General features: G+C 43.3%; 1 protein-coding gene across 2 annotated transcripts in view; it reads left to right on the plus strand.

The window, feature by feature from the left end:
• Nucleotides 1–8,550, plus strand: part of LOC144694909 (histone acetyltransferase KAT6A-like) — a 160,380-nt gene extending 151,830 nt beyond the window's left edge. For both annotated transcript variants that reach the window (XM_078565660.1, XM_078565661.1), the window contains exon 17: nt 5,155–8,550. In XM_078565660.1, the coding sequence (XP_078421786.1) occupies nt 5,155–7,715 (2,561 nt within the window). In that variant the 3' untranslated portion in view covers nt 7,716–8,550. The remainder of the gene's footprint in view (nt 1–5,154) is intronic.
• The last annotated feature ends 4,265 nt before the right edge of the window (nt 8,551–12,815 follow it).

Raw genomic sequence — 12,815 nt, forward strand, 5'->3', positions numbered from 1 at the left:
ATTTCTTCTCCGAGGATCATGAGCCTGTGGAATTCAAGCCTGCAGTAGATAGATTCATCGACAAGTGAGTCAAGGGCTATGGAGGGCAGACAGGTAGATGGAGTTGAGGCCACAAACAGATCAGCATGATCTGATCAAATGGCAGAGCAGGCTTGAGGGGCCAAATGGCCGACTCCAATCCATATTCTTGTGTTCTTGTACCAATCCAGTAAAATAACCACTATATTACCGTACCCCTCAGAGTAGAAATAGAAAAACTGTTCTCTCTGGTGAGTGGGCCAATAGCTGGGAGTCATAAATTGCAAGTCATTGGCCAAAGATCAAGAGGGGAGCTGAGGTTCTCAGGATCAGGAAGCCCTCTACCTGAAAAGATGGAGGAAACTGGTTGCATAAAATAATTTAAAAAGAAATTTGGACAGATCCTTACACAGGAGGAACTTGCAGAATTCAGACAAAAGGCAGGGGTGTTGGACTAAGCCTGACTGCTCTTTCAAAGAAGCAACACAGGCATGACAGGCCTGCCTTTGCTGCAAGTTTCTATTGTACTATGATTTTAACCTGGGAATTGCTTTGATGCCCAGTTTTTCCCATGTTTCTTAAAGTGGACACTGTGTCCATCTTTAGCTTTCCACCTGTTACGGAAGTGTGTTTAATGCTGTAAAAGAAAAATGGGATTTTCTTTGTTCATCTTGTGAGATTATTCAAGTGAACACAACAACCTAGTGAGACAATTATTAGGTGCCCCCTTTACATTCCAGGTGGCCCGTCGAGAAAAGAGGAGCTTTTTTATTTTAATTTCAAACTGCCTTTTCCCATCCTCACGCCCTAATGGAAAGGTTAAGACGAAATCCCCCTGGAGTGTGTTCCTGAGCTCCAGGCTCCATCAAGGTTGTGCTGAATTAACTGACCTCAGCTAAGGAAACAATTGGCTTTTGTGCTCCTGGGCTAGGGGAGGGGAAACCATGTTGGTATTCACTGCAGACCATTGCACACAGACTACAGGGGAAGGTGCGATTATTTGTACATCTTTGAAGACAGGTTAAGCTCATCTGTCATGCACCGTATAGTCACATGGGCTGCTAGAACTCAGTGCCCACACTTGTAAAATATGGTGACAGGTTGAGGAATCTATGGAACTCTGCTGAAACAGGACTCAGCCCCTTTGAGGAAGGCTGCAGTAGCCCTCCTAAGATCTGCCAGACACTGACAAAATAGACAAGTATATTAGTACACAGTAGCCTCACTGACATGTATTGCAATCTGTCTCCAGGATCATTCACAATCCAAGCCATACTACACAGCTCACTCACTACTATGTGGGCACTCACAACAAAACAGTAGCAACATGTAAGCCAAAAATATATGCAATCCAAGTAAGCAGTCGTCAGTTTAATCCTAGGTTATTGCCAGAAAGCTGCTGTTAGTTACAAAAAACATTGTGGCACTTAGTGGCAGTAAAAGGTTCCTACCTATCTTAGCAAGAGCACAACATGAACAATCCTCATTCTTAATGAATTAAGGCAGATAGGGTCTTGCACGTGCCCTCTCTCTCTCATTACCTGAACTGAAGTAAGCAGGAGATGGAGAGTTGATTTTTGCTGCTTTGTTTATCTCTGCCCTGTCAGTATTGAAAAAACAGTGTGGTGCATACAGTAAAGCTGTGATACAAATAGCATTATTCTGAGGTAAAAATTCTTCGAACTGAATCATGACTGGACAAAGAACCTGACTCGGATTATTGTAACAAAGTCAAGGTCATGCAAAGCACTGAGATCATAATCCACATGACTAATATTAGAACTGTGTGCAATAGAAGTACGCACTGCACTAGCTGTTGAGAAGTTTGTCACAACCTGTTATTGGAGATGGTAGTTTAATATAAGCACCCTTTGGGACACCATCTGAAGATGCTGAGGTTATATATGTGTCTCTTTAACTGAGAGGGAAATTTGAATGTCTCTGGTTTATCGAGATTTGAGAGAACGTGGTAGCAGTTATGGTCCTGGACCAGCAACTGAGCTAAGAGTCCAAATCTAGTGGCAGGTTGTGAAATTAAATTCAATAAATCTCAAAATTATAGGTTTATGTCAGGCAAAAATGATCAAAACACCCAGATTATCACAAGCTCACTGTTGCACTCATACCTTTTAGAGAAAAGAACCTGATGGAAAGGTTAAGACCACCTGGTCTGATCCACACATGATTCCAGTCCCATATATCTTAATACCCTCTGAAGAATCTTTTAAAGAGAAGGTCCTGTTTAGGTTTTGAGATGGAATGGTCCCATTATAATAGATGAAGAGTTAATCTGTGTTCAGCCTCACAGTCATTAAAGTATCATTGATGATGGAAGCCCAACCCTCTTACATAATTAAAGACTTGTTCCTGTTGCCCGTCACTGTATATAGAGCAGAATAATTCAAATGTACTCTTCAATTCAAATCCATATATTGTTTTAACCTTCAGCCATGGCTCAGTTGGTAATACTTTTGCCTCTGAATCACAAGGTTCTGGGTTCAAGCCCCACTACAGGACTTGAGCACAAAAATCTAGCGAACGCTCCAGTGCGGCACAGCAAGAGTTCTGTATTGTTGCAGATAGCATCTTTCGGATGAGACATTAAAGCTGAGTCCCTGTCTGCCCCTTCAGGTGTACGTAAAAGATCCCATTGCACTATTTTGAAGAAGAGTAGTGGCGTTATCGTTAGTACCCTGTCCAATAGTTGCTCCTCGATCAAAATCGCAAAAATAGTTTTTCTGAACGCATCACGTTGCTTTATGTAGGAGTTTGCTGTGCGCAAATTAACTACTCTGTTCCCTACATAATAGTATCTACACTTCAGAAGCACTTCATTGACTGTAAAATACTTTGGAATATCTGGTCATGGTGAAAAGTGCTATCTTTTTTTTCTTTCTCATCAGTTTTGGACAATGTATTTATTTTGAACCATTTTTCCTTCATACAGCACAGTGCTCAGTGCTCTTAATCAATAGGGAGGACAACCTGACCCTGTTCAGTATGACTAGTCAGTTGGGGTGCATTATTGTAACACCATGGTATCTCTGCTTCCCAATGAAGAAGCATACTGTAATGCCAAAAACTGACCACACCGCAAATCCCGATTACTTTAGGCAGAGTGCCGGAGCCCTGGGCCACCCTGTCTGTAGGCTGAAATAAATTGGAATACCTCTTTACCCCATCCTAAAAAATTTTTTGGGGCATCTCTGCCAATAAAAGTACTGGTAATTTTGGGGCAAAATGATGGGCTTTGAATGGACAGAAGAGGTTCTCAGGATCATGTACTGTTCCTGGGCGGACATGGCAGTATACGTGTTGGAAATGTCCTTCAGTGGTGCCGTTGCGAAATGTGGTAAGAGTAGCACAAGGTTTGTTCCTTTCTAGTTCCCACATCTCAGAGCAAGACAAATGATATCAGAATCACAGTGCAGAAGAGGCCCTTCGGTCCATCGAGTCTGCACCAACATGTGAGAAACACCTGACCTACCTACCTAATCCCGTTTACCAGCACTTGGCCCATAGCCTTGAATATTATGATGTGCCAAGTGCTCATCCAGGTACTTTTTAAAGGATGTGAGGCAACCTGCCTCCACCACCCTCCTAGGCAATGCGTGCCAGACCGTCACCACCCTCTGGGTAAAAAAGTTTTTCCTCACATCCCCCCCTAAATCTCCTGCCCCTCACCTTGAACTTATGCCCCCTTATGACTGACCCTTCAACTAAGGGGAACAGCTGCTCCCTATCCATCCTGTCCATGCCCCTCATAATCTTGGACACCTCGATCAGGTCACGCCTCAGTCTTCTATGCTCCAACGAAAACAACCCAAGTCTATCCAATGTCTCTTCATAACTTAAATGTTTCATCCCAGGCAACATCCTGGTGAATCTCCTCTGCACCCCCTCCAGTGCAATCACATCCTTCCTATAATGTGGTGACCAGAACTGCACACAGTACTCCAGCTGTGGCCTCACCAAGGTTCTATACAACTCCAACATGACCTCCCTACTTTTGTAATCTATGCCTCGATTAATAAAGGCTAGTGTCCTGTATGCCTTTTTCACCACCCCACTAACATGTCCCTCCACCTTCAGAGATCTATGGACACACACGCCAAGGTCCCTTTGTTCCTCAGAACTTCCTAGTGTCATGCTGTTCGTTGAATACTTCCTTGTCAAATTACTCCTTCCAAAGTGTATCACCTCACACTTTTCAGGGTTAAATTCCATCTGCCACTTATTTGCCCATTTAACCATCTCGTCTATATCTTCCTGTAGCCCAAGACACTCAACCTCACTGTTAACCACCCGGCTAATCTTTGTGTCATCCGCAAACTTACTAATCCTACCTCCCACATAGTCATCTATGTCATTTATATAAATGACAAATAATAGGGGACCAAGCACAGATCCCTGTGGTACACCACTGGACACTGGCTTCCAGTCACTAAAGCAGTCTTCTGTCATCACTCTCTGTTTCCTACAACTAAACCAATTTTGAATCCACCTTATCAAATTACCCTGTATCCCATGTGTATTTGCCTTCTTTATAAGTCTCCCATGTGGGACCTTGTCAAAGGCTTTGCTGAAATCCATATAAACTACATCAACTGCACTACCCTCATCTACACACCTGGTCACCTCCTCAAAAAATTCAATCAAATTTATTAGGCATGACCTCCCTCTGACAAAGCCATGCTGACTATCCCTGATCAAACCTTGCCTCTCCAAGTGGAGATAGATACTCTCCTTCAGAACTTTCTTCAATAGTTTCCCTACCACTGACATGAGACTCACTGGCCTGTAGTTCATTATATTTGATGTTATTGGCCAGCGAAGCATACACCAAATTCCTGGCAATCTAAGATGAGCCATGGAGCAGAACTTTGATGTTGGAGCAAGGTGAAGATTGGGAGAATAGTCAAAGGCATTCTAACCACACCAGGGGAAATGATTGACATTAAATACTGATTGTCTGAAAAATGTCTGGTCTAGCACAAGCAGAAGCATGCCAATTTCTTGTTCCTTTTTCTGGATTTGGAGCATTTCCTTTTCCCACCTTGTCGCTTACATTTCAGTTTATTTCTGCTTCCCCTGTTTAAAACTGAATCCTTAAAAGTATTTTTCTTTTTCTTTCAGGAGAAAATACGCTTGAACCTTTAGTCACTGTGAGGAAAGATAAGGCTAAAGAGCCTTCCATACCCAAACCTCCACCTGTAGTGTTGAAGCGCAAGAGAGGGTGGCCAAAAGGTGTAAAGCGTGGAACAATCAAATGGAAGAGAAAGCCAGGGCGCAAGCCAGGATTTAAACTTGCCCGATCAAATGAGACCATGGCGAATGCAAGTTCCCCATCAGCCAATGTTGTTCTGAAACAAGGACGTGCGAACCGTAGTGAGGAGAGGAGGAGCTCTGTTGTAGAGCCGAAAATCGTGGACCTCCCCATTGCTTACAAAAAGGAGGATGAGGAGGAGGAGGAGGAGCTGGAGGAAGAAGTGCCATGCGATGTGCAGAGAACATCGCATGATTCTCTCAGTCCGACACTTAAAATTGAAGAGCAGGAGGCTGAGAATGAAAATGAGGAGAAATCAGAATCAGCTGAACAAGAAGGACATACGGATGAGGAACACGAGCATGAGGAAGAAGAGGAGGAAGAGATCAACCAGAATGATGACCATGATGCTGATGATGAGGATGAAGGCCATCTGGACTCTGAAGACAAAAAGGTCGAGGAAAGTGTAAAAGAGAGCGTGAAAGAGGAGTCTCCAATACAGGAACCTTTTTTAGAGACAAGTACACTAGATAAAAATATTGTGGGTGAAAATGTGATGGATGCAGATTCTGAAGAAGAACAAGCAAATGATACATCGCTGGACTCTGAGCTTGTGCCACCTTCAGATGAAGACCGTGTAGATGATCAAGATAATAAAGAGACATTAATCCCGGAGTTCAAGGAAGAAGAGGAAGAGGAGGAGGAGGAGGAAGAAGAGGAGGATATATCGCATAGTGAGCTGGATCTAGAAACGGTGCAAGCTGTTCAATCTTTAACACAAGAGACAAATAGCGAGCATGATGGTGCTTACCAGGACTGTGCCGAGACGTTGGAAGCCTGCCAGAACTTGCAAAGCTACAACCAAGCTGAAGAAAGTCCACAGATTACCATGGTGGAGGACTGCCAACACTCAGAACATAACAGCCCCATCTCATCAGTTCAGTCACACCCCAGTCAGTCAGTCCGTTCAGTCAGTAGCCCAAGCATGCCAGCCCTAGAGAGCAGCTATACACAAATAAGTCCTGAGCAGGGTTCACTGTCAGCTCCGTCAATGCAGAACATGGAGACAAGCCCTATGATGGATGTCCCATCTGTGTCTGACCATTCACAGCAAGTAGTTGACAGTGGGTTTAGTGATCTGGGCAGCATTGAGAGTACAACAGAAAATTATGAGAACCCGAGCAGCTACGATTCCACAATGGGAGGCAGCATATGTGGAAATAACACCTCTCAAACAAGCTGTTCATATAGTGGCCTGTCGTCTTCCAGCAGCCTGACCCAAAACAGCTGTGTCGTAACCCAGCAAATGACAAGCATGAACAGCAGTTGCAGCATGATGCAACAGAATAACGTTGCTGCTACAGCCAACTGTAACATGAAGTCGCCTCAGAGCTGTGCAATTGACAGGCCTCCAAGCAACAACCAGCAGCAACAGCAACCACCACCACCACAGCAACAACCCCAGCAGCAGCCTCCACCACAACAGCCCCAGCAGCAACAGCCCCAGCAGCAACAGCAGCCACTGTCCCAGTGCAGCATGAGCAACAGTTTCACAACAGCCCCCATGACCCTGATGGAGATTCCAGAGCCCTCAAACACAAGTGGCATGAGCCTCTATGAGAGAATGGGTCAGGGAGACTTTGGTGCTGGTGGCTATACACAGTCTACAGCCAACTTCAGCCTTGCCAGACTTCAACAACTTACCAATACCATCATGGACCATCATGCGATGCCTTACAGCCACTCTGCTGCTGTGACTTCCTATGCAACTAGTGTGTCTCTATCCAACACAGGCCTAGCTCAGCTAGCTCCAACACCCCATGCACTTGCAGGGACACCCCAAGCACAAGCCACCATGACGCCTCCTCCAAATCTCACGTCTCCATCAATGAATCTGACTTCACCCCTCTTACAGTGCAACATGCCAGCTTCCAACATTGGAATTCCTCACACACAGAGGTTGCAAGGCCAGATGCCAGCCAAAGGTCACATTTCAAACCGTTCCAAGTCTGCCCCACTGCCGGCTGCTACAGCCACCCACCAGCAGCAGATCTATGGCCGTAACACCCCTGCACTGGCACAGCGAGCTCTTACAGTTCAGAGAGGGATGAACATGGGCGTGAACCTGATGCCTGCCCCCACCTACAATGTTAACTCCATGAATATGAACACACTGAATGCTATGAACAGTTATCGGATGAGCCAGCCAATGATGAACAGCAGTTACCATGGTAATGCGGCCTACATGAACCAAACGGCCCAGTATCCTATGCAGATGCAAATGGGCATGATGGGAAGCCAGCCGTATGGCCAGCAGCCTATGCAGTCTAATCCCCACAGCAACATGATGTACACAGGCCCCTCTCATCACAGTTATATGAATGCTGGCATGCCCAAGCAGTCACTAAATGCCCCATATATGAGAAGATGAGGGAAGATCCTGTAGACACCATAGAGAGCCATTGTTTATACTGACGACAGCAGACATAATGGAAATTTCAAATAGAATGATTGCTGTAGACATAGGAATTTCATGAACTGCTTAGGGCCATGTTCGGAGCGCCTTGGCCTTAATTTCCCAGCCCCGAGAGAAAAAAAGGAAGAAAAAGAAATTCTGCAACAGAATTCAATAAGAAAAATGGTTTGAGGAACCATGCACAAGAAATCTTTTAATTAAAAGAAGCCTTACTTAATGAATTGTGTAGAAATGAAAAACTATCTGCTTTTTATATTTTTAATTTTTTTAATCTTTCAGTTTGTGTGTGCAGTCCACATTTTTTATAGTGTCCATAGATATGAGACCCCCTGAGTGTGAGGACTGTCCATGTCCCCATTCATTGACTTGGCACAGGGCAGGAGGCACTTATCTCAGACTCTGCCTTGGTGATATTGTTGCAGATGTGGCTGTAATTTATTGATCTCACTGTATCCCGTGCCAGTAGGTGAAACCGGATCGCTTGTGCGCTTGTGGACTTCGGACCTTAATGCCGAGGGCACCCTTCTTTTCCCCGTTGGTATTGAGTTTGACTCTAGCGCAGCATGCAACAGGCCCAAGAGCATTTTCATGTATGTTATAACTATGTTTTTAACATTGCTTCTTGTGTCACTGCAAGCCATTTCACTCGTACGCCTTTATTTTTTTATGAGAATTGACAGTATTTGTTCTGGCACTTTCGAAGGACAGCCCAGGGTCCTGAAACATTTAAGGCTTACAACATTTAATTTCCAATTTATTTTCTTAAATAAATCTCTCAATCATGAGAACTCTATTCAGATTTGTCAGACTGTGTATATTTGGTTCCCTGTAAGGGTATTTATCAGATGAGAAAGATGGCTATGTTCATAACTAATTTACTTTTTTCTCCTTTGCTTTCCCCCCATAACCTCGGGCAGTTAAATTGCTTCTAGACAGTAAGTACAGATTAGTTACTAAGTGGCACAGTTTCTCGGGTGTCGCTTAGGGAAGAAAAGGAGCGCCTTGTACTGGCTCACTGCCTCTTAACAGCTATTAAAGGTCCATCAGTAATCAGAGTTCAGGTACCCTTGGGCTACTTCCCAGTGGGCACAAATAAGGTGGGTTGTGAGTGTAAAAAATGGGGAATCGGAGATGAGTTTATATTGGCAGGACAAATGTGAGGGAGAATACATCAAGGAAATAAGTAGTGCCATTACCAGATCCAAGAACTGTTGACATTGTCAGTTTAAAAAGGAAAATAATCATCTGGATGAGCACATATTGAATGTGGTAAGGGGAAGAGTATGTAGGGGTGGGAGGAAGAAAATGGTTCTGACGGCACAGTTTAAAGCAAGGATATCGCCATGGTAGCCATTTGGCAGCTCCCCTCTGTTCTGATACCTACCACCAGGTAACCCATGTAATATCAGATGATGGGATAAACAGCATTAGAGGGAATTGTATCATTGGATGCAATGGTCAGTTTTCCCTGTGCCAGAGATGTGCGTCACTGGTGCACTTAGCAGGTCCACAGCACGCAGTCTGTTCACCAACTGCAATCATGCTGTACTCTGCCCACCACAAAATTTAATAAAGTACGTTTTTAAAAAAAGAACGTGATGGAAAATCTTCCCAAAAGGTTAAAGGTTGGGCACGAGTTTCAAAAACTCTGCACTCGGCACGTGCCATTTGTGAGTCTTGTGGTCTAATGGCATTCAACGGTTTCTTTTTGTTCATAGTGTGTCCCATTGTTGGAATAATGTCCATCAAAACCACTCCACACTTCTGGGCTGGCCTTCAAGTGTGTTTGTTGGAATACTGTTGATTTGGGGTGGGGTGGGAGGGGGAAGGGAAGATGTTTTTAAAAAAGAAAAGGAAAAAAAAAACAAAGCTGTTTTAGCCCAGAGCACCAGATATATTAAAAATACACAAAGACGATTTCTCTTTTCCCCTTCTCATTGTTTCTGGTGTTCTTGGTTTTGTTGAATCAGGCAGCTTCCTTTTTTGAAAGCTAAGCTGGCTCATTTTGACTTTAGGATTATTATAGAAAATGTTTTTCTATATTAAAAATGAATTTATCCTACATAATATTGGTACTTGTCATTTTTCAATTCTGTTAAGAGGTATTTTTAGCAGCTAAACTTGGGTAATCTTAACTGAAGCTCACTGTTAGTGATTCTCAGATGCCTTTTAAAGAACTCACATTTCATTCCATCTCTAGAGTTTTTTCTATCTTTGTTGTAGAATATTGAAGCTATTTTAAGAAAATAAATTCTCCAGACTTATAGTGTGTGTGAATAGACCTCCTCCAGCTTCCAAGCCGCATGTAAAAAGCTGAATATTCATGTCTGTTTATATTGCTTTCTCTTTTGTAGCCTTTGTACTTGTACATGGTGACTGTAAGCAATGAGGAGGGAACGACTGAGCTTGTGCATACAGATGCCAGCACAGGCCACACTCCCTCTTCTTCCCCCTTGTATGTAATATCACTTTTCTTTCTAGCAAGTACTTTCAAAGACCTCTGTACATTTTAACATAAATAAATTATGTTGAGCCATTTTGGATGTCTGTCTTTTAAGAATACCGGCAATATTTTTAATCAGAAGCGTATTTGGGTAACAGATGCACTTGGAACAAGAACAAATAGCAGGAGTTTTCTTCATAATTCAGCTTAAAAGTTTACATAATAAGTTTGTACTTTTATGCTTTTGACCTACACAACAAAACGTATCAGGCGCCGCACAATTTTGGCCTGGTTGAATGAAAACAATTGCTGTGGAATATTTTAATAATGTTCAGCTGCCATTCTCATGCTTTTTTTTTGAACCCTCTACACTATTTAATTTTGCTCAGTTAGCTATTTGATGACATTTGCATTGCGTTGACATGGGATTGTTCTATCTTCTGGAACACTATATGGATCAGCCACAGTTTGGCCTAAAATGAAGATACTGAACTGAACGCTGCAAGATTAAAAGTCAGTGTTCAGTAATTTTGAAAATTAATTGGCCCTGCATTTAAACCTCAGCATAAAATGGTGAAATCCTGAGTGTGATGTTGCTTTAATTGGTTCAGATGGGTCAACCACACGAATGACCAGCTACCACTCAGGGCCCAGCTGCAAAGATTGTTACACTGGTCACTGGGGCTTTGATGTCTAGGCTGAGATGTGCTGTGCAGCCAGTCCCATAACACACATTGTTGGTAACCCAATACACTCACCCACTGTGGTGCCGTTCTGCATCTGCAAATTTGCTAAAATTAAGCAGTTTCCGGCTTCTTTGGTATGAACAGGCCCATTGGACATTGCAACAGACAGACCAGACAGCTTGTTTTTGGCACACGGTTGATAAAATACCTGTTATTATGAGTTTTCAGCCATTTCAGTATCGGCTGGAATGGATTCCTGGTCACGCCTAGAGTTTTCAGTTATAATTTTGATTGCAGATTTCTTTTGATTGGAATTGCATCTCCTCTGGAGAAGAATATTCTCAATGTCAGCCCTTGCAAGAAGTGGGTGCTAATTCACTGCAACTGTTCACAAGGGGAGCTGGCAAGTTGCTGAAAATGGAAGAGTTGGCCACTTACAGAAGGTAGGTGTACTGATAGGATCTCCTGGGGCTTGTGTGGAGTGTAGAAACGTGAATGTGACATTCAGCCCTTTGTATGTTCTGCAGTTCATGAGTTCATGGCTCACCTGCCCCTCAAATTTTCGCGGGGAGATGGTGGCATAATGGCCATGTTACTGGACTAGTAATGCAGAGGCCCAGCCTAATTCTCTGGGGACATGGGTTCAAATCCCACCACAGCAGCTGATGGAATTTAAATGTAATCAATTAATAAAACCTGGAACTGAAAGCTAGCCACAGTAATCGTGACCATGAAGCTATCAACGATTGTCCTAAAAACCCATCTGGTTTACTAATGACTTTTAGGGAAGGAAATCTGCTATCCTTACCCGGCTTGGCCTACACATGACTCCAGATCCACAGCAATGTGATTAACTGGTCTCTGAAATGGCCAAGCAAACAACTTCATTCAAGGACAGTTAAGGATGGGCAACAAATGCTGGCCTTGCCAGTGATGCCCACATCCCATGAAGGAAGAAAAAAGCATTAGTCTTGGAAATGTCATCCGAGCAGCATTCGCAACCATTTCTACATGTGTGAGAAAGTGTAACCTGATTGCAGTCCAGTACGGCCTACCTCTCATCTTAAGACAATATACCTCACTGGAGGAAATTGTTTTTTTCTGTATCCTATTGAATCACTGTCCTTGCTTAGATCATCTCTCAACCTTCTCAACTTGATTTACTACAGACTAATTTATCCAACATGCCGTCATAATTTAAATCTTAAAACCATGGGAGAATTGTGGTGAATCTGCACATGGGCTATTATATTTTTCCTGAGGTACAGTGCCCAACATTGAATGTATTCAGATGCAGCCCAACCAAGGCTCTCTACAACTGAAACATAACTTTGATATTCTAGCCCCTTAAGACAACAGCAAGCATTCCATTATTCCCTTTATTGGCTCTTTGAAGCTTTTAGTGATTTGTGTCCATAGAAACCCATATCCCTTTATTCCTTCACAGGTCCCAGCCTTTCAACATTAGGAAGATATTCTGATTTGTTTTTCTCAGATCTACTTCCCCATATTGCATGCATACTTGGTTTGTCTATGTCTGTAACTTCTCCCTCCCACCTATACAACTTATTGTGCCCGTTAACTCAGTGACATCTGCAAGGTTGGTTCTACAACAGAGTCATTAAGATATATGGTGAAAACATGAGGCTGCAGTATAGTTCCACAGGGAATAGAGATTGCCTGGAGGGAGTTAGAGAGGATTTCCCAGAATTAATTGTGAGAATATATAGTGGGAAGGCAGGGGGTGGATGGGTGCTTAGGACAGGCTTGATGCACCAGTTGGCTTTACTGCAATTCTTTTTCATAGCTCTGTATGTTCCTGATGCTTAACCATCACTAAGTTACACTATAGCTGCACCGTGGATGGATCATGACTTGCATTAGTGCTGCTGTGGTGCGAGTGTAGTCTCGAATTGGTCTCAGAAT

This window comes from Cetorhinus maximus, chromosome 20 (assembly GCF_964194155.1).
Source record: "Cetorhinus maximus chromosome 20, sCetMax3.hap1.1, whole genome shotgun sequence".
Lineage (NCBI taxonomy): Eukaryota > Metazoa > Chordata > Chondrichthyes > Lamniformes > Cetorhinidae > Cetorhinus > Cetorhinus maximus.